Source organism: Ascaphus truei, chromosome 13 (genome assembly GCF_040206685.1).
Source record: "Ascaphus truei isolate aAscTru1 chromosome 13, aAscTru1.hap1, whole genome shotgun sequence".
Classification (NCBI taxonomy): domain Eukaryota; kingdom Metazoa; phylum Chordata; class Amphibia; order Anura; family Ascaphidae; genus Ascaphus; species Ascaphus truei.
This window is the reverse complement of record NC_134495.1, coordinates 10104722-10131898: the sequence shown is the minus strand read 5'-3', so window position 1 is coordinate 10131898 and position 27177 is coordinate 10104722. Positions and strand designations below refer to the sequence as shown.

Here is a 27177-nt window from a genome sequence, read left to right as displayed (position 1 = left end):
ACACACAAATATCCCCTAAACATACAATACAGATTGTTTACATGTAAGGAGGGGACTCCCCGTGCTGCAGGGATGCAGCAAACACATACACAAATATCCCCTAAACATACAATACAGATTGTTTACATGTAAGGAGGGACTCCCCGTGCTGCAGCAAACACACACAAATATCCCCTAAACATACAATACAGATTGTTTACATGTAAGGAGGGACTCCCCGTGCTGCAGGGATGCAGCAAACACACACAAATATCCCCTAAACATACAATACAGATTGTTTACATGTAAGGAGGGACTCCCCGTGCTGCAGCAAACACACATACATAAATATCAAGCCACAAGATTGCCTCTGATACTGAATTAAGGGAGGATTTCATGAGCTGGGTGCAAAATACACGTGTTCAGTGCATTAAAACATGGATTGGTCTGACACTCGTGTTGCACAGCAGGGATGGGCAACCAACAGGTCAGGTTTTCAGGATATCCTGCTTCAGCACAGGTGACTGAATCAATGGTTCAGTCAAAGACTGAGCCACCTTTGCTGAAGCTGGGATATCCTGGAAACCTGACCTGTCGGTGGCCCTTGAGGCCAGGCGTTGCTCACCCCTGCTATATAATGTCACATGTATGCTTGATTTGCACAACATTGCAGGCTTGAGAACATAACCTCCCCCCGCCTGCGCCTCCACCCCGAGCAGGCGCCTGTATAATTACTATGTAATGAATACGTATTACAGAGAGCTGCTGTGGTGGCACATGTAACATGTAACCCTGCGTTACACGGCCGGGGGTTTATTAACGTGCATAAGCTCATTGTGTCGGCTGCTCCTTTGTCCACCGCTGGGATCCGTGGCACCCTGCCGATTTTCCGTGGCAGCTCTCGGGGACACGTTAATCAGGGGGATGACTTCCCGGAGTCGGCGCAGGCGTCCATTCTGCAGAAATCCAAAATATCTGAAAGGGGAGAGAGCGGTGAGCGCGCGGTGACCTGCTGCGAGCGCGCGGTGACCTGCTGCGAGCGCGCGGCGACCTGCTGCGAGCGCGCGGCGACCTGCTGCGAGCGCGCGGCGACCTGCTGCGAGCGCGCGGCGACCTGCTGCGAGCGCGCGGCGACCCTGCGAGCGCGCGCGACCTGCTGGGAGCGCGCGGCGACCTGCTGCGAGCGCGCGGTGACCTGCTGCGAGCGCGCGGCGTGCGCCACTCATTGGATAACGCCCCTCCCCGTGCTGTCCGTGGCCCGAGCCGCTCACTCGGTTCCCTTCCAAACCAGGGTCCGAGAATCTATTAAAGGCAAATGGTGCTGCTCGAATGATCAACATCCTCAACAGTGTCGCATTGTAATGAACGCAAGGGGTCTGCGCGTTCCCCCCTGAGCTGCGGGTGAGGCATCTGTTGTAGAGAGTTAGGCCTCGTTCAGGGTGCCGGAGGCAGGAGTTGGAGGGAGGGCGTTCGCGAGGGCGTGCGGCAGTCTACTGGGCGATGTGTGTTCATCCTCCCCAGCAGACGTTTTTCAGGAGTTGAGGAGGCGGGGAGGGGGCGGGGCTACAGAGGGGGAGGGGGCGGGGGCTACAGAGGGGGAGGGGGGCGGGGCTACAGACCTGAGGTTAGGGACCGAGGCTGCAGTCTTGAAATCATTCTCAAGAATGATTTCATTGGCTGCCGAGGTCCCAGTGACGCTGCTGCAGCTTCAAAAAACGACTTGGGTTGTTTAGTGAAACTGTAGCCAGCGTCAACTCCTGGCTTCGGAGACAGGGCAGCTGCTACCCTGACAACCAGTATTCAATTTGAATACTTTGTGTCCCATGGCAGCTCGCACGGCAGCACGCCCTCCCTCCCTCCGAAGCCTGCACCCTGAACGAGGCCTTGCGTGTCCAAGCTTAGAACGGAGCACTGTGCTGGGGTGACGCCCCCGGGCTGCGGGAGGTGGTCCGGTACCTACCTGCGTGTGTGCAGTTAAACACAGAGTCTGCGAGCTGCACGAAGCTCTCCCCCAGGATCTCGCGCAGCTCGCGGTGACCGGCGGCAGGGAGCAGGCACGCGGTGGCGTCTTTAAACAGCAGGTCCCCTTCTCCATAGACCTCCCCCGACTGGAAGAGCCGGAAAGCGGATCCGCCGGCGGGTCCCCACAGCCTCCTGGGGGCAGAGACGGGGGCAGGTGGGGGGGGGGTGAAGCGGCCCACTTAACTGTTTACTCACAGGAGAATGTTCCGCTGCTGTCTCCAGGAACACAAGGGGTTAAATGGGGTAAAGGCTAAAAACTGCAACGTGAGATCAGTGATTATCGGAATATTTCGTGATAACCAGCCCAGTATCTCCCTGTGTCACCCCCCCCCGCCCAGTATCTCCCTGTGTCACCCCCCCCCCCCCCCCGCCCAGTATCTCCCTGTGTCACCCCCCCCCCGCCCAGTATCTCCCTGTGTCACCCCCCCCCCCGCCCAGCATCTCCCTGTGTCACCCCCCCCCCCCCCGCCCAGCATCTCCCTGTGTCACCCCCCCCCCCCCCGCCAGCATCTCCCTGTGTCACCCCCCCCCGCCCAGCATCTCCCTGTGTCACCCCCCACCCAGTATCTCCCTGTGTCACCCCCCCCCCCCCCCCCGCCCAGCATCTCCCTGTGTCACCCCCCCCCTGCCCAGTATCTCCCTATGTCACCCCCCCCGCCCAGCATCTCCCTGTGTCACCCCCGCCCAGCATCTCCCTGTGTCACCCCCCCCCTGCCCAGTATCTCCCTGTGTCGTCCCCCCCCCCCCCACCCAGCATATCACGGTGTCACCCCCCCCGCCCAGCATCTCCCTGTGTCACACCCCCCCCCCCCCGCCCAGCATCTCCCTGTGTCACCCCCCCCCCCCCGCCCAGCATCTCCCTGTGTCACCCCCCCCCCCCCCCGCCCAGCATTCTCCCTGTGCACCCCCCCCCCCCCCGCCCAGCATCTCCCTGTGTCACCCCCCCCCCCGCCCAGCATCTCCCTGTGTCACACCCCCCCCCGCGCTGCTCCTCTCACACTCCCTGCACCTCTCACTCTCCTCATCTCCCTGTGTCACACCCTCCCCCGCCCTGCTCCTCACACTCCCTGCACCTCTCACTCTCCTCATCTCCCTGTGTCACCCCCCCCGCCCTGTTCCTCACACTCCCTGCACCTCTCACTCTCCTCATCTCCCTGTGTCACACCTCCCCCCCCCGCCCCTGCTCCTCTCACTCCCCCTGCTACTCTCACTCTCCTCATCTCCCTGTCACCCCCCCCCCCGCCCTGCTCCTCTCACTCCCCCTGCTCCTCTCACACTCCCTGCTCCTCTCACTCTCCTCATCTCCCTATGTCACCCCCCCCGCCCTGCTCCTCTCACTCCCCCCGCTCCTCTCACTCTCATCTCCCTGTGTCACCCCCCGCCCTGCTCCTCTCACTCCCCCCCCGCACCTCTCACTCTCCTCATCTCCCTGTGTCACCCCCCCGCCCTGCTCCTCTCACTCCCCCCCGCACCTCTCACTCTCCTCATCTCCCTGTGTCACCCCCCCCCCGCCCTGCTCCTCTCACTCCCCCTGCTCCTCTCACTCTCCTCATCTCCCTGTGTCACCCCCCCGCCATGCTCCTCTCACTCCCCCTGCTCCTCTCACTCTCCTCATCTCCCTGTGTCACCCCCCCCGCCCTGCTCCTCTCACTCCCCCTGCACCTCTCACTCTCCCTCATCTCCTTGTGTCACCCCCCCTGCTCCTCACCCCCCCCTGCTCCTCTCACCCCCCCCTGCTCCTCTCACCCCCCTGCTCCTCTCACCCCCCCTGCTCCTCTCACCCCCCGTGCTCCTCTCACCCCCCCGTGCTCCTCTCACCCCCCCCTGCTCCTCTCACTCTCCTCATCTCCGTGTCACCCCCCCGCCCTGCTCCTCACTCCGCTGCTCCTCTCACTTCCCCTGTTCCTCTCACTCACCTCCGCTACTCTCACTCCCCCCCGCTCCTCTCACTCCCCCCCCGCTCCTCTCACTCCCCCTACTCCTCTCACGTCCCCCTGCTCCTCTCGACTCCCCCTGCTCCTCTCACTCCCCTGCTCCTCTCACTCCCCCTGCTCCTCTCACTATCCCCACTCTCATCTCCCTGTCACCCATCCCCCTGCTCTCCTCTCACTCACCACGCTCTCATCGTCTCACTGAGCGTTTCCCTCCCTCTCACGCACAGCGCGCTCTCTCCCTGTGTTTCCCTCCCCCTCACGCACAGCGCGCTCTCTCCCTGTGTTTCCCTCCCCCTCACGCACAGCGCGCTCTCTCCGTGTTTCTCTCCCCCTCACGCACAGCGCGCTCTCTCCCTGTGTTTCCCTCCCCCTCACGCACAGCGCGCTCTCTCCCTGTGTTTCCCTCCCCCTCACGCACAGCGCGCTCTCTCCCTGTGTTTCCCTCCCCCCTCACGCACAGTGCGCTCTCTCCCTGTGTTTCTCTCCCCCTCATGCACAGCGTGCTCCCTCCCTGTTTCTCTCCCCCTCACGCACAGCGCGCTCTCTCCCTGTGTTTCTCTCCCCCTCACGCACAGCGCGCTCTCTCCCTGTGTTTCCCTCCCCCTCACACACAGCGCGCTCTCTCCCTGTGTTTCTCTCCCCCTCACGCACAGCGCGCTCTCTCCCTGTGTTTCCCTCCCCCTCACGCACAGCGCGCTCTCTCCCTGTGTTTCTCTCCCCCTCACGCACAGCGCGCTCCCTCCCTGTTTCTCTCCCCCTCACGCACAGCGCGCTCTCTCCCTGTGTTTCTCTCCCCCTCACGCACAGCGCGCTCTCTCCCTGTGTTTCCCTCCCCCTCACGCACAGTGCGCTCTCTCCCTGTGTTTCCCTCCCCCTCACGCACAGCGCGCTCTCTCCCTGTGTTTCTCTCCCCCTCACGCACAGCGCGCTCTTTCCGTGTTTCCCTCCCCCTCACGCACAGCGCGCTCTCTCCCTGTTTCCCTCCCCCTCACGCACAGCGCGCTCTCTCCCTGTTTCCCTCCCCCTCACGCACAGCGTGCTCTCTCCCTGTGTTTCCCTCCCCCTCACGCACAGCGCGCTCTCTCCCTGTGTTTCCCTCCCCCTCACGCACAGCGCGCTCTCTCCCTGTGTTTCTCTCCCCCTCATGCACAGCGCGCTCCCTCCCTGTTTCTCTCCCCCTCACGCACAGCGCGCTCTCTCCCTGTGTTTCTCTCCCCCTCACGCACAGCGCGCTCTCTCCCTGTGTTTCTCTCCCCCTCACGCACAGCACGCTCTCTCCCTGTGTTTGTTTCCCCCTCACGCACAGCACGCTCTCTCCCTGTGTTTGTCTCCCCCTCACGCACAGCGCGCTCTCTCCCTGTGTTTCTCTCCCCCTCATGCACAGCGCGCTCCCTCCCTGTTTCTCTCCCCCTCACGCACAGCGCGCTCTCTCCCTGTGTTTCTCTCCCCCTCACGCACAGCGCGCTCTCTCCCTGTGTTTCTCTCCCCCTCACGCACAGCACGCTCTCTCCCTGTGTTTGTCTCCCCCTCACGCACAGCACGCTCTCTCCCTGTGTTTGTCTCCCCCTCACGCACAGCGCGCTCTCTCCCTGTGTTTCTCTCCCCCTCACGCACAGCGCGCTCTCTCCCTGTGTTTCTCTCCCCCTCACGCACAGCACGCTCTCTCCCTGTGTTTCTCTCCCCCTCACGCACAGCGCGCTCTCTCCGTGTATCCCTCCCCCTCACGCACAGCACGCTCTCTCCCTGTGTTTCTCTCCCCCTCACGCACAGCGCGCTCTCTCCCTGTGTTCCTCTCCCCCTCACGCACAGCACGCTCTCTCCCTGTGTTTGTCTCCCCCTCACGCACAGCGCGCTCTCTCCCTGTGTTTCTCTCCCCCTCACGCACAGCGCGCTCTCTCCCTGTGTTTCTCTCCCCCTCACGCACAGCGCGCTCTCTCCCTGTGTTTCTCTCCCCCTCACGCACAGCACGCTCTCTCCCTGTGTTTCTCTCCCCCTCACGCACAGCGCGCTCTCTCCGTGTATCCCTCCCCCTCACGCACAGCGCGCTCTCTCCGTGTATCCCTCCCCCTCACGCACAGCGCGCTCTCTCCCTGTGTTTCCCTCACGCACAGCGCGCTCTCTCCCTGTGTTTCCCTCCCCCTCACGCACAGCGCGCTCTCTCCCTGTGTTTCCCTCCCCCTCACGCACAGCGCGCTCTCTCCCTGTGTTTCTCTCCCCCTCACGCACAGCGCGCTCTCTCCCTGTGTTTCTCTCCCCCTCACGCACAGCGCGCTCTCTCCCTGTGTTTCTCTCCCCCTCACGCACAGCGCGCTCTCTCCCTGTGTTTCTCTCCCCCTCACGCACAGCGCGCTCTCTCCCTGTGTTTCTCTCCCCCTCACGCACAGCACGCTCTCTCCCTGTGTTTCTCTCCCCCTCACGCACAGCGCGCTCTCTCCCTGTGTTTCTCTCCCCCTCACGCACAGCACGCTCTCTCCCTGTGTTTCTCTCCCCCTCACGCACAGCGCGCTCTCTCCCTGTGTTTCTCTCCCCCTCACGCACAGCGCGCTCTCTCCCTGTGTTTCTCTCCCCCTCACGCACAGCGCGCTCTCTCCCTGTGTTTCTCTCCCCCTCACGCACAGCGCGCTCTCTCCCTGTGTTTCCCTCCCCCTCACGCACAGCGCGCTCTCTCCCTGTTTCCCTCCCCCTCATGCACAGCGCGCTCTCTCCCTGTGTTTCCCTCCCCCTCACGCACAGCGCGCTCTCTCCCTGTGTTTCCCTCCCCCTCACGCACTGCGCACTCTCTCCCTGTGTTTCTCTCCCCCTCACGCACAGCGCGCTCTCTCCCTGTGTTTCCCTCCCCCTCACGCACAGCGCGCTCTCTCCCTGTGTTTCTCTCCCCCTCACGCACAGCGCGCTCTCTCCCTGTGTTTCTCTCCCCCTCACGCACAGCGCGCTCTCTCCCTGTGTTTCCCTCCCCCTCACGCACAGCGCGCTCTCTCCCTGTGTTTCCCTCCCCCTCACGCACAGCGCGCTCTCTCCCTGTGTTTCCCTCCCCCTCTCGCACAGCGCGCTCTCTCCCTGCGTTTCCCTCCCCCTCACGCACAGCGCGCTCTCTCCCTGTGTTTCCCTCCCCCTCACGCACAGCGCGCTCTCTCCCTGTGTTTCTCTCCCCCTCACGCACAGCGCGCTCTCTCCCTGTGTTTCTCTCCCCCTCACGCACAGCGCGCTCTCCCCCTGTGTTTCTCTCCCCCTCACACACTCCTCTCTGGCCCTTTTTATCCCCCCCTCCTTCTCTCTTACCTGGGATTTCACGAGGAAGTCATAGATTTTGGCGGTGATCACCGGCCGTGTCATCACCACGCTGGGCGGCACTGCGCCCAGGTTACAGCGGTTCCAGTCTGCGAGAGCGGCGCGTCCGCCGTCCGGACACAGCAGCTCAAAATCAGAGACACTCAATCCGTGGGCCCAACCGGAGCGCTCGAGACCTGCCAAGAAAAGCAAGCAGGGCAGATTCACTGCGGACAGCGCTTAGGAGAGGATCCATGTGCAGACGTGTGTGTGTGGGAGGGAGAGGGAGGGAGAGGGAGGGAGGGGGAGGGATGCAATGACCGTTTAATGGGATGAGAGCTGCTGATGAGAGGGCAACACGGGGTCACATGGTAGTATCAGCGGGTCATGCAGTGGGTTCACATGGTGGGGTCAGAGGGTCACATGGTCAAATCAACAGGTCATGCTGTGGGGTTGTAGAGGGAGAAAGGGGGTGGCCCGGTATTAAAGGGGTTGCACCCCATATGGCCATCCCCTGACCTCACCAGAGAGACAAGAGGTTAACTGGACTGCGGTCCAGGGATGAGGTTTGTACCTTGTTGTACCTTGAAAATGTATGTTCCCCTGTTCCCATGTTTCATTTTAAGCATGTATTTTAATGTTTTAATGTGCATTTCTGTATCTCCAGTTCTGGAGGTCGCAGAGAGTTCATATTTGGCAAATATGTGGAGTCACTGTAGGCATTAAAAACTGGCAAAGGTCGACCCACTGAGCCCAGCAGAATGGAACTTATTAATATGTGTAGATATTAAAGTGTATATGTATTTTATTTTGGATCTGTTCTGAAAATGCAGATGCCATTTGCTAGGCTAATAAGTCATGAAGGGCAGACGGCTGAGTAGCCTAAGCACGGTGATCAAAAAGTAACTGCCTTGATTGTTACCCAATGTCTAGGGATTAAGTATTAGTCAATCAAGTCAATCAACAAACTCTGCCAGTCTAATTGTTACCTGAGGGCATGGGTTAGTCTTTTAGTCTGTGTCTCCACATTAGAGAGTGGATACAGATAATTGTTCACCAATAGGCTGTGTTCAAGAATAGGGTTGCACAGGTATATAAACTGTGCCAACCCTACAGTTTGGAGTTGTGCTGGAGTTGGGCTTCTGATTCCACCTGGAATGTCACCGGATTGCTGGAGAATTGCTAGCTGATACTTCTCCATTCCCCAACCCTAAGTAAGTGTTACCCTCTTGTCTGTTAATTGTACTATATTGCTGTGTTCACCTTATTTAAGGAATAAATTATATTTTATTATATCTAAGCCTCGTTAAGTTCAACCCAGATATTTGGTGTTCAGTATATCTTGTCATAAGCTACCGTGACAGGGGTCAGAGGATCACATGGAAGGATCAGGGGGTCATGCAGTGGGGTCAGAAGGTCATCCAGTGGGGTCACATGGTAGGATCAGTGAGTCATGCAGTGGGGGTCAAATGGTGGGGTCAGAAGGTCACATGGGGTCAGCGGGTCATGCAGTGGGGTCACATGGTGGGGTCAAGCTCTTGGGTCAGTGGGTCATGCAGTGGGGTCACATGGTGGGGTCAGCTGGTCATTCAGTGGGGTCACATGGTGGGGTCAGCGAGTAATGCAGTGGGGTCACATGGTGGGGTCAGCGGGTCATGCAGTGGGGTCACCTGGTCATGCAGCGGGGTCAGCGGGTCATGCAGTGGGGTCGGCTTCTCACTTTCAATGTTTTCTTGCAGAGAGTGATGCTCCAGGAATGCAACATCCCCAAAACTGCGGCCACCTGGGTCTCCCACCAAACACCTGCAGTGACACAGGGACAGTCACCCTCACTTGGTTGGGGGGACAGTCACCCTCACTTGGTTGGGGGGACAGTCACCCTCACTTGGTTGGGGGGACAGTCACCCTCATTTGGTTGGGGGGGACAGTCACCCTCACTTGGTTGGGGGGGACAGTCACCTCACTTGGTTGGGGGGACAGTCACCCTCACTTGGTTGGGGGGACAGTCACCCTCATTTGGTTGGGGGGACAGTCACCTCACTTGGTTGGGGGGGACAGTCACCCTCACTTGGTTGGGGGGACAGTCACCCTCACTTGGTTGGGGGGGACAGTCACCCTCACTTGGTTGAGGGGGACAGTCACCCTCACTTGGTTGGGGGGGACAGTCACCCTCACTTGGTTGAGGGGGACAGTCACCCTCACTTGGTTGGGGGGGACAGTCACCCTCACTTGGTTGGGGGGGACAGTCACCCTCACTTGGTTGGGGGGGACAGTCACCCTCACTTGGTTGGGGGGGACAGTCACCCTCACTTGGTTGGGGGGACAGTCACCCTCAATTGGTTGGGGGGGACAGTCACCTCACTTGGTTGGGGGGGACAGTCACCCTCGGTTGGGGGGACAGTCACCCTCACTTGGTTGGGGGGGCAGTCACCCTCACTTGGTTGGGTGGACAGTCACCCTCACTTGGTTGGGGGGACAGTCACCCTCAATTGGTTGGGGGGGGACAGTCACCTCACTTGGTTGGGGGGACAGTCACCCTCAGTTGGGGGGACAGTCACCCTCACTTGGTTGGGGGGGACAGTCATCTCACTTGGTTGGGGGGGACAGTCACCTCACTTGGTTGGGTGGACAGTCACCCTCACTTGGTTGGGTGGACAGTCACCCTCACTTGGTTGGGTGGACAGTCACCCTCACTTGGTTGGGTGGACAGTCACCCTCAATTGGTTGGGGGGGACAGTCATCTCACTTGGTTGGGGGGGCAGTCACCCTCACTTGGTTGGGGGGACAGTCACCCTCACTTGGTTGGGGGGACAGTCACCCTCAATTGGTTGGGGGGGACAGTCATCTCACTTGGTTGGGGGGGGCAGTCATCCTCACTTGGTTGGGGGGACAGTCACCCTCACTTGGTTGGGGGGACAGTCACCCTCAATTGGTTGGGGGGGACAGTCACCTCACTTGGTTGGGGGGACAGTCACCCTCACTTGGTTGGGGGGACAGTCACCCTCACTTGGTTGGGGGGACAGTCACCCTCACTTGGTTGGGGGGACAGTCACCCTCACTTGGTTGGGGGGACAGTCACCCTCACTTGGTTGGGGGGGACAGTCACCCTCACTTGGTTGGGGGGACAATCACCTCACTTGGTTGGGGGGACAGTCACCCTCACTTGGTTGGGGAGACAGTCACCCTCACTTGGTTGGGGGGGACAGTCACCTCACTTGGTTGGGGGGGACAGTCACCTCACCTGGTTGGGGAGACAGTCACCTCACCTGGTTGGGAGGACAGTCACCCTCACTTGGTTGGGGGGACAGTCACCTCACCTGGTTGGGGGGACAGTCACCCTCACCTGGTTGGGGGGGACAGTCACCTCACTTGGTTGGGGGGACAGTCACCTCACTTGGTTGGGGGGACAGTCACCCTCACCTGGTTGGGGGGACAGTCACCCTCACTTGGTTGGGGGGGACAGTCACCTCACTTGGTTGGGGGGACAGTCACCTCACTTGGTTGGGGGGACAGTCACCTCACTTGGTTGGGGGGGACAGTCACCTCACTTGGTTGGGGAGACAGTCACCTCACTTGGTTGGGGAGACAGTCACCTCACTTGGTTGGGGAGACAGTCACCTCACTTGGTTGGGGGGACAGTCACCTCACTTGGTTGGGGGGACAGTCACCCTCACCTGGTTGGGGGGGACAGTCACCTCACTTGGTTGGGGGGACAGTCACCCTCAATTGGTTGGGGGGGACAGTCACCCTCACCTGGTTGGGGAGACAGTCACCTCACCTGGTTGGGGGGACAGTCACCCTCACTTGGTTGGGGGGGACAGTCACCCTCACTTGGTTGGGGAGACAGTCACCCTCACTTGGTTGGGGAGACAGTCACCTCACCTGGTTGGGGTGACAGGAGGTTGTGTTGTGGGTGACTGACATTCTTCACACTAATAGTATACAAGGTTCTCACCCCCTTCCCCCCTCGCCCAGAAATTCCCCGGGCGCAGGTCGGGTAGTAACAGGGTTACATGTGAAGTAATGCTGCCACTCTGAGGGTATGACACTGCACGGGCCAGGGAGCACTGACCTCTGAAGTGGGATACATCAGCTTAACCCATGTTGTTGCCAGAGTGGCCTGGGGACCCTCAGCACCTTGGTCAGGAGATGAGGTGACACTGGTAGGGGGGGGGGGGAGGTTGTACGAGACACCCATGTTCCTCAGCACAGTTTGGGGGAGTTAGAACTTACCTGAGGGCTCCCATGTTGCCATAGTAACGCTCATCGTGATTGGGTGCGCACCTACCGGTGACCCTGCGGCCCTCTTCCCAGCCCGCGCACACCCTGCAGAGGCCGCCTTCTGCCCCGGGCATGCACCCCTTCCAGAAATAGCCCTCGTACGCTGCGGGGGGGGGGAGGGGGGAGAACAGGGAGGTCACAGAGGACACATTGTATCACCATGTCTTACCACCAGGTGCCCTGTGGCATTGCAGGCCTTGCTTATCTCTATGTCCAAGAATCATTTCTCTAGGCGCCAAGATAAGGTTAATACCGCTCCCCTGAGCCCCGAACTTTAGAGCACACTGCGCACTTCCTGTTACATACTAGTGATGTCATCGCGACTGCAGAGGAAGAGAGGAGCCGGAGAGACGTGGAAACAAACCCGAAGAACAAGAGAATTATCTTTTGCAGAACATTCACAGGTATTCATGTTTCAGTCCCTTTTAGCCGGCTCTCCAACTCCCTGCACAGTGCTCTGTACAGCACACAACTCCCTGCACAGTGCTCTGTACAGCACACAACTCCCTGCACAGTGCTCTGTACAGCACACAACTCCCTGCACAGTGCTCTGCAGAGCGAGCGTTGCTCTGCACAGCACACAACTCCCTGCACAGTGCTCTGCACAGCACACAACTCCCTGCACAGTGCTCTGCACAGCACACAACTCCCTGCACAGTGCTCTGCAGAGCGAGCGCTGCTCTGCACAGCACACAACTCCCTGCACAGTGCTCTGCAGAGCGATCGTTGCTCTGCAAAGCACACAACTCCCTGCACAGTGCTCTGCAGAGCGAGCGTTACTCTGCACAGCACACAACTCCCTGCACATTGCTCTGCAGGGCGAGCGTTGCTCTGCAAAGCACACAACTCCCTGCACAGTGCTCTGCAGAGCGAGCGTTACTCTGCACAGCACACAACTCCCTGCACAGTGCTCTGCAGAGCGAGCGTTACTCTGCACAGCACACAACTCCCTGCACATTGCTCTGCAGGGCGAGCGTTGCTCTGCAAAGCACACAACTCCCTGCACAGTGCTCTGCAGGGCGAGAGTTACTCTGCACAGCACACAACTCCCTGCACAGTGCTCTGCAGAGCGAGCGTTACTCTGCACAGCACACAACTCCCTGCACAGTGCTCTGCAGAGCGAGCGTTGCTCTGCACAGCACACAACTCCCTGCACAGTGCTCTGCAGAGCGAGCGTTGCTCTGCACAGCACAGAGGAGGCCCCTTTCATGTAACATGATGAACATTATCTGATTGCTCATTCACTGTCCTGTTCTCCCCCAAACTTACCCCTTCTGTGCCCACCTCCCCCCCCATCCCCGACATGCCGCCTGTCTCCCCGTGTCCCCCCTTCCGTGGCACTACCTGAGTTGATGTCACAGTCCCAGCTGCTGTTCCCGGGAGCCCGCACCGTGTACACGGAGAGCAGCAGCCACCCGGCGGGGCTGTACATGTGACCGTGACAGGAGCGCCGCCCCCCCAGGTCAGGGAGAGCCACGGATCTCACACTCTTCTTGACCACGGCCAGAGCGTAGAGAGGAGGGAGACCTGCGGAGAAACACAGAGCCTGACTGAGCGCAACACCTCACAGAGAAGAGACAGCGAGAGAGGCACAGAACCACTCTGTCGCTGCAGTGGTACAGGCCCCCTCTGTGTCATCAGGTCCTACCTCTCTGTGTGAGATTGAGCTGCTTCTCCTGCCCGTGAGGACCTGTAGGGCACTCTGACACATCACCTAACGGGATAAAGAAAAATGGCGCTAGAATTACCGAGCTCGATGGGTTAATGTGATAGTACCACGTGAACTGAGAGCACCGCTGATGTACCACAGACTCCTCCATGAGCATACAGTAGCTCTGCATATAAACTGGCACACGCGTGTTCAGATACAGACAGTGCGCGTGCCACAGAAGGGGGGGGGGTATGAGAGTATCCGCTGACTCACCCCAGTACTCCACGGCAGCCGGCTGCAGCCCGCACCTCCCCGCCATGTAAGCGTGAGTGGCATCTAGCGACACCGCGTCAGCCTCGTTACTCTGCAACACAGGCGTGGTGAGTGCAAGAGATGGGCCCCGGGGGGGACGGGCACACAGGGGGAAGTGCACAAAGAGGGGTACACAGGGAGAGGGGCACACAGGCTGTGGTACAGAGGAGTGGTGCACAGGGAGGGACACACAAGGAGGATTACACAGGGAGGGGTGCACAGGGAGAGGGGCACACAGGGAGGGGTGCACAGGGAGAGGGGCACACAGGCAGTGGTACAGAGGAGTGGTGCACAGGGAGGGACACACAAGGAGGGGTGCACAGGGAGAGGGGCACACAGGCAGTGGTGCACAGGGAGGGACACACAGGGAGGGGTGCAAAGGGAGCACTATCTTTGCTCATACAGACACGTAGAAATACCATGCTCACTGCTGAAATTGGTTATTGTCTTTAAAGTGGTTAGAAAGGAAAGGTATACTGGGATACACCAAATAAGTAAACGTGGGAAGGATGTTGATCCAGGGAGTAATCTGATTGCCAATTCTTTGAGTCAGGAAGGAATTAATTTTTCTCCTTATGAGATATCATTGGATGATATGACTCTGGGGGTTTTTGTTTGCCTTCCTCTGGATCAATAAGTAAGTATAGATATAGGATCAAGTATCTGTTGTCTAAATTTAGCATAGGTTGAACTTGATGGACGTACGTCTTTTTTAAAGCTCATCTACTATGTAACTATGTAACTATGTAACTATGTAACTATGTAACTATGTAACTATGTAACTATGTAACTATGTAACATCCGGTGAAATGACCATATTATTCTATTTCCTCTGTCCCTCCCCGGTGTTACCGCCTCCCCAGCATGGGAAGCGTGGCGCTGGGCGGCTGCTGCTTGGTCTCTGCAGCCGGTACCTTGATCATCTTGATGCAGGCCGTCAGAGAACTCGCCCGCATGCAAACCAGCGGGTCCGATCTGACGCTCAGCGCCCAATCCTCGCACTTCTGCAGCTCAGCGGCGCTGATACAGCACCAGCGGATAACACTGTGATCCAGAGAGATACCTGGGCACAGAAAATGTATGCACTGTGTGTGTAACGTGTAACAGAGAGATACCTGGGCACAGAAAATGTATGCACTGTGTGTGTAACGTGTAACAGAGAGATACCTGGGCACAGAAAATGTATGCACTGTGTGTGTAACGTGTAACAGAGAGATACCTGGCACAGAAAATGTATGCACTGTGTGTGTAACGTGTAACACAGAGAGATACCTGGGCACAGAAAATGTATGCACTGTGTGTGTAACGTGTAACACAGAGAGATACCTGGCACAGAAAATGTATGCACTGTGTGTGTAACGTGTAACAGAGAGATACCTGGGCACAGAAAATGTATGCACTGTGTGTGTAACGTGTAACAGAGAGATACCTGGGCACAGAAAATGTATGCACTGTGTGTGTAACGTGCAACACAGAGAGATACCTGGCACAGAAAATGTATGCACTGTGTGTGTAACGTGTAACAGAGAGATACCTGGGCACAGAAAATGTATGCACTGTGTGTGTAACGTGTAACAGAGAGATACCTGGGCACAGAAAATGTATGCACTGTGTGTGTAACGTGCAACACAGAGAGATACCTGGGCACAGAAAATGTATGCACTGTGTGTGTAACGTGCAACACAGAGAGATACCTGGCACAGAAAATGTATGCACTGTGTGTGTAACGTGCAACACAGAGAGATACCTGGGCACAGAAAATGTATGCACTGTGTGTGTAACGTGCAACACAGAGAGATACCTGGGCACAGAAAATGTATGCACTGTGTGTGCAACGTGCAACACAGAGAGATACCTGGGCACAGAAAATGTATGCACTGTGTGTGTAACGTGCAACACAGAGAGATACCTGGGCACAGAAAATGTATGCACTGTGTGTGCAACGTGCAACACAGAGAGATACCTGGGCACAGAAAATGTATGCACTGTGTGTGTAACGTGTAATACAGAGAGATACCTGGGCACAGAAAATGTATGCACTGTGTGTGTAACGTGCAACACAGAGAGGCCCTGTACATGCAACAGGGAGAGGCACAGAGGAGAGGCACAGTATATATACGCACACACACATTATTTATACACATATATACACACATACATATACACACACATTATTTATACACATATACACACACACACAGCGGCGGATTTTAAAATCCGCCGCCCCCTCGGCGCTTGCCTGTGTCGCCGCCTCCTCGCTGCCGCCCTCCTGCTCCTTTGGAATCCCAGCGTCAAATGACGCCGCGACGTCACCAATGTGACATCGCACGGCGGAGCTTTGCCATGGAAACACGGCGTCATTTGACGGGTTTCTGGCATGCGTGTCCCCTGCACGTCTCACCTGCGTGTACCCTGCGTGTACACTGTGTCTCACCTGCGTGTACCCTGCGTGTACGCTGTGTCTCACCTGCGTGTACCCTGCGTCTCACTTGCGTCTCACCTGCGTGTACCCTGCGTCTCACCTGCGTGTACCCTGCGTCTCACCTGCATGTACCCTGCGTCTCACCTGCGTCTCACCTGCGTGTACCCTGCGTCTCACCTGCGTGTACCCTGCGTCTCACCTGCGTGTACCCTGCGTCTCACCTGCATGTACCCTGCGTCTCACCTGCGTGTACCCTGCGTCTCACCTGCGTGTACCCTGCGTCTCACCTGCGTGTACCCTGCGTCTCACCTGTGTGTACCCTGCGTTTCACCTGCGTGTACCCTGCGTCTCACTTGCGTCTCACCTGCGTGTACCCTGCGTCTCACCTGCGTGTCCCCTGCATCTCACCTGCTTGTCCCCTGTGTCTCACCTGGGTGTCCCCAGCGAATCTACAATGCGTATCTCCTATGTGTCTCATCCCCGTGTCCCACCTGCATGTCCCCTGTGTGTCTCACCTGCGTGTCCCACCTGCATGTCCCCCGTGTGTCTCACCTGCGTGTCCCACCTGCGTGTCCCCCGTGTGTCTTACCTGCGGGTCCCTTGAGAGTCTCACCTTCGTGTCCCAGTCCTTTAAGGAGAGCCACGTAATCCAATCCCAGTACCCCTGCCACGTCTGCATCATCCCCCAGGACCTGCAGCCCCGTCGTGGAGTCATGAAACAGGAGGTTCTGCCCCCCAAAAGGGTCTGACGTGAAGAGAGAGAAGCGATCCCTCTTCCTCCCACGGGGACCGAAGAGACCCTGAGAACAGACAGGATGGGAAATATATATACACACATAGCCTATACTTACTGTATATATACACCCAGCCTATACCTACTGTGTGTAATATAAACACGTGTATATATACACACATAGCCTATACTTACTGTATATATACACCCAGCCTATACCTACTGTGTGTAATATAAACACGTGTATATATATATATATATATATATATATATATATATATATATATATATATATATATATATATATATATATATATATACACACATATATATATATATGTATATATACACAAATACATACATATATATATATATATATATATTATATATACACACACACACACACACACACACACATTAACCAATGCTTTCCCAGGTAAGAAAACAAAGAAGCAGCACTCGAAGCAATATCATAAATTGTATTAAAGACAAAACATCAGCACAGATCAAACCAACATTTCGGTCCAGAACACATACATACACACGCACAGCCAATACCTACTGTAGATTATATATATATTATATATATATAAAAACAAGGTTATGGTGAGTGACAAGAACCCTCCGCAGTACAGAGAGCAGACGTGATAAAGGACATTTATCAGCACGTTCACACGTCAGACCAGTCCCAAAAACCTGCCTTACCCCATAACCACTCCGCACACATGGCTCCCTCTGCAGCCCGCAAAAAGTGACGCGCTGAGAGCCCTTATCTGCATGTCACTACCCAGAATCCCTGGCTGCAGTGCATGCTCGGTATGCGGTGCGATTATGGGGCGAGGTGGGTTTGGGGGACGAGTCTGAGATGTGAATCTGCTCATAAGTGTTCTTTATCATTACCGTGATAAGGAGATAGTTGCATCGTCTTGACGTGTCCCAGAAACGGTGAGTGTTCGTGCAGCCACCCCTGGGGCGGCCCCCGATGCTCGTGTGTGTGGGGGAGCAGCCAGAGCTTGGAACACATGCTGTAAGTAACGTGTCACCTGGATCAGGGTGAGGAACTTCTTGGTGACCCTATGCAGGTGACCTCGTGTGACGATGGCTTTGCCCGGGCCCTGTCCCAGGTTACAGGATTGGAAGAAGCCCAGCGCGGCCATGGAGCCATCCGGACACAGGAGCTCAAACTGCTCCCGTTCTGCATCTGAGGACAGATCGAAGGTCCAGTGAGTGTCCAGCACAGGACACAGAGCCCCCCCCAATGCATATCCTGTATCCCCCACACCTGCTCTGAATCACCCAGAGAGGCCGACACACTTCAGTCTGTCTATGCAGGGGGGTGGTATAGAGCAGTGCAGAGTATCACTGTCCCATGCGTTACCTGTAGCTCTCATTATTGTCAGGTGATCCAGGAATGCCACGTCCCCTGCGCCACTTTTCAAACACCTGCAAAGGACGAGGCGGTGGCCATCAGAAAGAGGGACAGTAACGGTCACTCCCCCAGCCCGCACCTAACAGTGTAGCAGCCATATTGAAATGACCCCTTTGGATTTCGTGGATAAGGAAGAGATTGCATGTTACATGCTGGTGACTACACACACAGACCAGTCACAGGTCTCTCTGTGGCACACAGACCAGCCCGGGATTTGCTTGGTACCTGAAGGCGCCCTCGGAGTCGGAGAACGGCTCATTGCTGCTGGTCTCACAGAAGTGACTCTTGTCCCGAACGAAGGATTTGGTTCCCTGGCAGAGCTCACACAGGTTGGGAGAGGAGACCCCGATCCCTGGGATACAACTGGCGTTGAAATATCCACTGACCACTGAGAGGAGAAAATAGGCAGGAGGTCACCCTACAAAACGCAGCCAGGTCACTCTACACTACATAAAACCCAGGCCTGTCTGAGCCTGTCCCTGATACTCTGCAGTCAGGTCCCCCTTGCAGAGAGAGGCTGTGTCTGTTTGGGCTCAGCATGGCCTCCGACCCAGGAGGGGGTGGTGGTGCTGGGGCAGGTGAACCTGGGAACCCCAGGGGCTGTGTCCTGGATGTTACTGACACTGAGGATCTTTTGCAAACGGAAAGAGAATTGAGGAGAATTCAGAGAGAAAAGACAAGAGAGAAAGAGATTGCTGAGCAGGAAGGAACGGAGGAAGAGACACAAGGAACAGGTGAGGTGCTGGTTCTGTCCGGGGAAAGTAACATACAAACCCAGAGCAGTAAATCCCAGCAGCAAAGTAATGTTATAACTGAAGGCAAAAAGAAAAGAGAGGCTGAGCTGGAAAAGAGGAGGCGGCAAGAGATTGCAGGCAGACAAACAAGCCTTATAGCAAAGTGCCCAAACCCAATGCAGAGGCTGAATGTGCCAAGGGAAGAGAGGCTGAGGATCCTCAGCACATGGAAACCGAGGCTGAGAGTCCTCAGCACATGGAAACCGAGGCTGAGAGTCCTCAGCACATGAGGGGATTGCAGCAGGAGTCAGTCAGGAGGCAAACACAGGTACACTGCAGACAGCAGCGGAGGCAGAAACAATGGAAAGAGACCCTGAGAAACTTTCTTCTCACTCAGAGTCCATTGCAACAAACTCTGAAGAGGCAATGAAGCTAAACTGTGAGCCAGAAAGGGTTAACGCCCTGACAGATACAGATTACACAGGTACCTGAAACCAGCACTGCTAACCTGGAACAGCTCTCAGCTGCTGAGACACACACAGAGGCTGCAGGGAGACACGCAGAGGCTGCAGGGGGAGACACACACAGAGGCTGCAGGGGGAGACACACACAGAGGCTGCAGGGAGACACGCAGAGGCTGCAGGGAGACACACACAGAGGCTGCAGGGGGAGACACACACAGAGGCTGCAGGGAGACACACAGAGGCTGCAGGGAGACACACACAGAGGCTGCAGGGGGAGACACACACAGAGGCTGCAGGGGGAGACACACACAGAGGCTGCAGGGGGAGACACACACAGAGGCTGCAGGGGGAGACACACACAGAGGCTGCAGGGGGAGACACACAGAGGCTGCAGGGGGAGACACACAGAGGCTGCAGGGGGAGACACACAGAGGCTGCAGGGGGAGACACACAGAGGCTGCAGGGGGAGACACACAGAGGCTGCAGGGGGAGACACACACAGAGGCTGCAGGGAGACACACACAGAGGCTGCAGGGAGACACACACAGAGGCTGCAGGGAGACACACAGAGGCTGCAGGGAGACACGCACAGAGGCTGCAGGGAGACACACAGAGGCTGCAGGGAGAAACGCGGAGGCTGCAGGGAGAAACGCGGAGGCTGCAGGGAGACACGCAGCGGCTGCAGGGAGGCACGCAGAGGCTGCAGGGAGACACGCAGAGGCTGCGGGGCGACACACACAGAGGCTGCGGGGCGACACACACAGAGGCTGCGGGGAGACACGCAGAGGCTGCAGGGAGACACACACAGAGGCTGCAGGGAGACACGCAGAGGCTGCGGGGGAATCAGATTGCCAGAGAGTGGAAACCTCACTGAGAGAGGAAAATCAGCTGTACCTGGTGCCTGCAATCAGCACTGATAGTCTGGATCAGGTTTCAGCTGCTGGGGGCTCAGACTGCCAGGAAAATACAGAACCAGCAAAACCCAGTGATTCACAGCAAAACGCATGGAAATCACTGAAAGGTTTGAGATTCTTTCCCACTATTCCCATAAGAAACCCTTTAAGAAGAAGGAATGTGGTGAGACTGACATTTCTGGGACTAAGAGAGAAAGATCCAGGTTTTGATTATGTGGGGAATACACTAATAAAGAAATCTTTGCACTTTGACCCAGAGGATGTTTACGCCCTCCTGCATGGCCCTTATTCACCATACTATATCAGTTTTAAAACCTCCACCCACCTTGAGAAATTCTGGGAGAGATACAAAGCAGTGAGTAGCAGCCCTGACTGGAAGTCTTTTGAGGCCACAGCGATATCTAAGCCTGAGACTGTGATAATATTCACTATCTTTGACCACGAATCTATCCCAGTGGCTGACATTGAGTTCTGGCTGAAGCGCCAGTGTGACATACTCAAAGGACCAAGGAAACTCTACAATGGTGAATACTGGAATGGAGGATATCAGTTTGAGGTGAAACTGGTGTGTGCATACAACACTGTGACACACTTACCAAACTTCCTATACATTGGAAATGAAAGAGGAAGGTGTTTCTACCGTGGGCAGCCCAAATGTTGCATTAAGTGTGGATCCAGATCACACTTTTCTTCAGGGTGTAACAAGATCAGATGCAGCCTATGCAAAGATTTGGGGCACCATCGAAATGAATGTAAGAACAACATTTTGTGCAACTTATGCTCAAGAAGTGTGCATTCATACAATGTGTGTCCCCATGCCCAACACAATCAAGCACAGGAGTATGTTCTGCAGCACCCTACAACAGAGGTGGACAAAGACCTGCACTCCGAGGCACAGAGAGGAGGGACTCCATGGGTTTGCGTCCGATTGAGGAGGTTTTAAAGGAAATCCGCAGTCAAATCACAGTAGAAAGAGAGGACACCAGAAGTAATCCCCTCTCTTCTCAGACCGCACAGAACAAAGACTCCCAAGAGGAACCAGTGCACCAGGAGAGGCGTGAGATGGAGATGCCCCTTGAAAGCACAAAAGAACAAAGCCAGAAGGCACTTCCTGCTCCAGAAAATCTAGAGGCAGTGGCTGATGATGAGGAAGCAGGAGGATCCACATGGGAGGTTCAGAAGTCCCGGAAGAAAACTCCCATAGCTGCAAAGCCAGCAGGTAAGGACAACCCTCGTGCAGTTGAGCTTGTCCAAGAATTTTAAAAAAATTACCTTACTGCAGTGATTGACCGCCTAAAGATACGGAACATGTTTCAGCCACTACAAAAGTCCTGGGCTGATAGGGTGGAAGATCAGGAAGAAGAGGAACAGCAGGAAAAAGAGAAACCGAGTATCCAGAAAGCCCCAGATGCAGAAGCAACGAGGAATTCCAAGGAGGAACCATCTCCTCAAAACATCAACAGGATGGAGGTGGAACAACCCGCAGGATCCACTGTCATAGGTACAACCGTTACCCCAAAGACGGACAGTAAAAGTGATGAACCTATAGCTTCACAGGACGTGGAGATGAGACCGCCTTCCAACAAAAGAGGGTCATCGCCTGGCAAAGGGAGAACGAAGGGGAAAAAGCACAAATAGAGGACATGTGGAGTGTAACAACATCAACTCAAAATGATGCATCCCTCCCTCACCCCTCTAAAAGTAGGGTCTTTAAATGTTAACTCCATAAAAACCAGGAAGAGACGTTCGCTGGCATATAACGCTTTTAAGGATCTAGACTTTGACATTTTATTCCTGCAGGAAACCAGGCTCTCGTCCCTTAGGGAAATTTCGGCAGTTTCCGCGGAATGGACAAGCGGTGCATCTTTTTGGTCCTACGGCCCTGACCTGTGTGATGGGGTGGGGTTTCTATTCAAGGGATATGACTTCCAGTGTGAAAAAGTGATTGATTTGAGCCCAGGCCGATGTCTTATCCTAGATGTGTCATTCCAGAATGTCAAGCGCAGATTAATTAATGTGTATGGCTACCAAACAAAAAAACAAAGAAGGGATTTGTTTGGTTTGGTTAAACCTTTCTTATTTACATCCAAGTGTCTCGTATTAGGGGGTGATTTTAATTGTGTGACCTCGAATCTAGACCGTGGCAGCGGTAGAGAAGTATTGGAATATGATATAGTGTTTCTAAATGATATGTGTAAACAGGCTGATTTAAGTGATGTTTATAGATTTCACAACCCAAATACTCCAGGGTACACATATGTGTGTGGGGAAAGAAAAACCAGAATAGACAGGTTATATGTTAGGAGCAACGTAAATACTGCCAGCTGCAGATTGTCGCCTGTAGAATATTCTGATCATGCTATTCTACAGATAACCCTACACTTAGACTCCTCTGTGATTCTAGGCCGCAGTGTTTGGAAGCTGAACTCCTCCATGTTACAGGAGGAGACTGTAAGAGAAAGTTTCCTACAGTTCTTCATGGACTGCGTATCCACACAAGTTCTGTATCCCAATATAGTGCATTGGTGGGAGGTCACTAAAAAAGACATTAAAAGATTTTTTAAGAAAACCTCAGGTCTAACAAACCAGGCGAGGTACAAGAAATATTTGGTCCTCCGCTCTAAATTGTTGCAACTGTATACGAGAATGCAGAATGGTCAAGAAGTGAATTCTGAGCAGTATAGGTGTGTTAAGGAAAGTATGAGGTTATTGCAATATGAACGGTTATCCTCTTTAACAAATGAGAAGTTGTGATGGCTGTGGGATTTATTCTCCAGATCCCTTTGAAAATTGTAAAACCAGAAATAAAAAGAAGGTTATATGTGGCCTAAAAGATGCACAGGGTGTGTGTGTAACTAGTAAAGATGAGATGCTTAACGTTGTCACTGAATATTATGCAGAGTTTTTTTAGCAAAAAACCCATTGATCCTGTAGAAATGGGCAGTTATTTGGATTCTGTCAATGTCCCATCAGTTCCTGAGGATGACCTGATAGGCGTAGACTCCCCAATCACAGCAAGGGAAGTGTCTAATGCAATTAAGACCCTCTCCGGTAATAAAACCCCCGGGGCGGATGGAATCACTGCTGAATTTTATAAAGTTTTCCGTGAGGTTTTAGCTGAAATATTGGCAAACGTTTATAATGCTTCTCTGGGAGGGATAGGTCTCTCTCACTCCCAGCGTGAATCCCTGTTAACCTTATTATATAAGAAAGGGGATCCGAAAGAATTAAAAAGTTGGCGACCAATAGCCTTACTAAACAATGATTATAAAATCTTAGCGAAGATCCTTATAAATCGGATGAGTATCATTGCTGAGAAGGTGATAACGAGTTCCCAATCCTGTGCCATTAAGGGAAGGAACATTGCTAATAACTTAATTAACATCAGGGAGATGTTTGAGATGGGCAGGAATGGAGGTCTGTCGGGTTACCTGTTAAATCTTGATCAGGCCAAAGCCTTCGATAGGGTGGATCATGACTATCTTTTTAAAACATTGGAAAGATATGGTTTCCCAGATACCTTTGTGGAGAAACTGGCTCTGCTGTATGAAGGAGCTTATGGAAGACCGGTCATTAATGGATGGGTAGGGAATCTTTTCCCATAAAGTCGGTTGTTAGACAGGGCTGCCCGCTGAGCCCCCTATTATACATCTTCTCCATAGACCCCTTTTTAAGACACCTGGAGCAGAACAGTCACATTCAAGCCGTACCCTGTGAGGGTCCCCAACACGAGGGGCGAGTTACGTGCCAGGCGTATGCAGACGACGTTTGTATTTATGTTGCCTCAAAAAGTTCATTTGAAGGTATTAACCAGGAAATAAATAAATACTCAAATCTTTCCAACTCCCTGGTGAATCAGGATAAGTCTGTGGCCTGCTGGTTAGGAAAAGAGGAAACCCCCTTTAGTCTACCTGAGGATATTCAGATAGACAATGCCTCTTTTAACGTTTTAGGGATTTATTTTGGAAAAGAGAATTCCGGCGTTCACAACTGGAAGGAGAAACGGAACCTCTGTGAGGTAAAGGTAGCACGGTGGAAGAAGTGGAAATTCTCTTTTAGGGAAAAAGTTCAAATGATTAAGATCTTTTTGATACCTATTTTTGTGTATTTAAGTTTTGTATTTCCTCCCCCTGCGGAAATTACTGTTACTTTATATAGCCTTTTTTTCCAGTTGCTCTGGGGAAATCGTGTGAACGTGTTAAAGCGAGACATTACTTATTTGCAGAGAGAGAAAGGCGGTTTGGGAATGGTGAACCCTGTGTTATTTTTCTCTCTCATTTTTGTATGTTTTAATTTGCAGAATTTTCTCAACAGAGATGACCAGTTTTGGCATATATATTTTAGGAAGTGGGTGTCCCCCCTTCAGAACTGGCTAGATGGCAAACCTGTTAAAATAATTATTGTAAAAGATGTATATATGCCAGAATATATGAGGATTATGTACAAATTCTTAAATATATGTAAAATAACTGCTCTGGAAATTACTTCTGTTCCCAGGAAAAAATTGTACTGGGTAGTATTGAGCAGAATATGTGTCTCACAATTAGATCTGAAACACTGTGACATAGAGGACCAGAAAGAGGCCTTACAGAATCTGTGAGACCCAAGAATCCCTCTCTGGGTGCAGGATACCGTCTGGCTGACTTTCCATGGGCGTCTTTATGTAAGAGCAAATTTAAAATATAAAAACATAGCGGATAGGAACTGCCCCCGAGGTTCCTGTGCTGGGATCTGGGGGGACGATGGAGCACCTCCTCCTGGAGTGCCCCTACGCAGTGGAGATGTGGGAAGGCATGGCTGCCTCATTACGGATGCCAGATTTAAAGGGTCAAAACTATTGTGAGATAGTGTACGGTGTGTTTAGGGATCACTTGCAGGGTTACAGCGGTAGCACAGCGGTGTTAATCAATGCACGTGTGAAATACAGGTTGGGGATCACCCGCAGTCTTCTCTCCGCAGAGCGGGATCTCGTGTCTGTTACCTGTGCAGTTGAACAGGTTATAGAGCAGATAAAGAAAATAAAGCAGGGGGAGAGAGTCAGGTGGGATACAATGTCCTGGGAGAGAAGATGGGCGGGTGTTCAGATATAAGTGTGGATTATTTTCTGTATATAGTGTAAATGTTCTGAAAAAATGGTATATTTTAATTTAAGTTTGTTGCTTTTGTATTGATATGTTTGTAAATATGTTTTGTTTTTTATAAATAAAAAAATACTCTACATTACATATAAACCCAGGACTGTCTGAGCCTGTCCCTGATACTCTGCATCCGGAGGACACCCTACATTAGATATAAACCCAGGACTGTCTGCGCCTGGGTTCTCTCTGGTCCTGTCGGACTGTCTGCGCCTGGGTTCTCTCTGGTCCTGTCGGACTGTCTGCGCCTGGTTTCTCTCTGGTCCTGTCGGACTGTCTGCGCCTGGGTTCTCTCTGGTCCTGTCGGACTGTCTGCGCCTGGGTTCTCTCTGGTCCTGTCGGACTGTCTGCGCCTGGGTTCTCTCTGGTCCTGTCGGACTGTCTGCGCCTGGGTTCTCTCTGGTCCTGTCGGACTGTCTGCGCCTGGGTTCTCTCTGGTCCTGTCGGACTCTCCTCTCGCTAGTTACCAGTACCGGAAGCTCACACCTTTGCTCAGAGGTTGCTCCTCGTCCCAGTAGAGGAGGTTCTTGGCCAGAAGGAAGCCCAGTGGGATATTCCACCCTGATGTCCACCGGGCTCCGTTGTGACAGGAGCGGCTCCCTCTCAGGCTGTGGATACTCAGGGTGCCACGGCGTGCCACGGCCACTGCAAACACACAGCTCCCTGCACGGGAGAAGAGCGATATTTATCATCCTAAACTTACAAGAGATGTTATAAGAAGAACCTCTCCCCCCGTTCTTATATCAGAACGAATTATCCCATGCACTCATTAATTGATCTGCAACAAGCTCTGCTCATGTCTATCTGCACTCCAGCACGGTACCGCTGCTTTTTAAAGCCACTACAACCCTTACAGTCCTGCCCCACGGGACAATTAATAGTGACCAGCAGCTGGGGCAGGACTGTAAGGCCTGATACCCCTGGGGAGGGCTGTGCAGGGAGGCAGGTCTCAGTCCGCACCCCGTATAACGTCCTGCGGTTACCTTCCGAGTGTCGCTCCTTCGCCACAACTTCCAGGTCAAACTTTCTGATAGCCGTATAAACGTCACCGGCATCGAGGGACACGGCGTCTGCCTTATTCACCTGGGGACACAGGGCAGCACGTGACAAGGCGATAGGTGGATGGACGGAGAGAGATTCAGGTTGGCCGGGTAGTTACCCGGCTCCCCCCTCACCTTGATCTTGCTCAGACAGTCGTGCGTGTTGTGAGCCCGGATACAGGACACCTTGGAGAAGGGGTCGGTGGGTGGGAGGACGGCCTGCAACGCCCGTGCCAGGTGGGAGCATTTCCTCTGCTCTGCCTCAGACAGGGTGCACCAACGGAACTTCTTCCCTGGGGGGAGAACCAGAGGAAAAGGGGGGGGGGGTGTCACACGTAGATAAAGGGGGGGCATAGGGAGAGAGAGGGGCACAGATGCCCTATGTCTACACTGTGTCTGTGCCCCCGACTCTGATCTCAGTTTCCCAGGGTTCCATGTCTGCACCATACTCATCCCTGCTCTATACGGCAGGGGATAATTTAGGGGGCTTGCTAATGAGAAACTTGCCGCCTACCGTAGGCCGTGTGAGGCAGCATGGAGAGGAGGGAGAGGAGGCTCAGGAGAGAAGGGCGCAGCATGTTTGGGCGCAGGGTCAGCTCTGCCGTCTCCTTTCTCTGCAGGCCCCGGGAGCGATGAGGGGAGCCCAGCGCAGGACGGAGCTCCTCGGGAGGGAGAGAGGGTAGAGGGTGGGATTGGAGAGGGGGCACACATGGAACACATTAGTAATGGAATATTTTGTGTCGGGTTAACACCTTAAATGCCAGCATTGCATTTCCCCACACCCCCTCCAGAACTAAACGGGTTAATGACCCTCCATCCTGTGGATGACCAGAAGGTCAGGGGGCGGGGGGGGGCTGGGA

General features: G+C 54.5%; 1 protein-coding gene across 3 annotated transcripts; it reads right to left on the bottom strand.

The window, feature by feature from the left end:
* Window positions 1-752: 752 nt before the first annotated feature.
* LOC142464827 (serotransferrin-1-like) lies at window positions 753-27157 on the bottom strand. 3 transcript variants are annotated; one of them, XM_075568434.1, is made up of 18 exons: window positions 26832-27157; window positions 26453-26610; window positions 26261-26360; window positions 25764-25940; window positions 18256-18418; window positions 17980-18044; window positions 17645-17802; window positions 16482-16668; window positions 14361-14509; window positions 13408-13498; window positions 13132-13197; window positions 12828-13010; window positions 11436-11586; window positions 8923-9005; window positions 7215-7399; window positions 3277-3284; window positions 1940-2133; window positions 753-954 (listed from the first exon to the last, which is right to left on the bottom strand). In XM_075568434.1, the coding sequence occupies exons 1-18, from the start codon at window positions 26893-26895 to the stop codon at window positions 896-898; spliced, it is 2241 nt and encodes a 746-aa protein (XP_075424549.1). In that variant the 5' UTR covers window positions 26896-27157; the 3' UTR covers window positions 753-895. The 3 variants fall into 3 exon arrangements, 2 of the variants coding, with proteins under 2 accessions (XP_075424549.1, XP_075424548.1); XR_012787726.1 differs by lacking the exon at window positions 3277-3284; XM_075568433.1 differs by lacking the exons at window positions 753-954; window positions 3277-3284 and having other exon boundaries at window positions 2123-2213.
* Window positions 27158-27177: the final 20 nt, after the last annotated feature.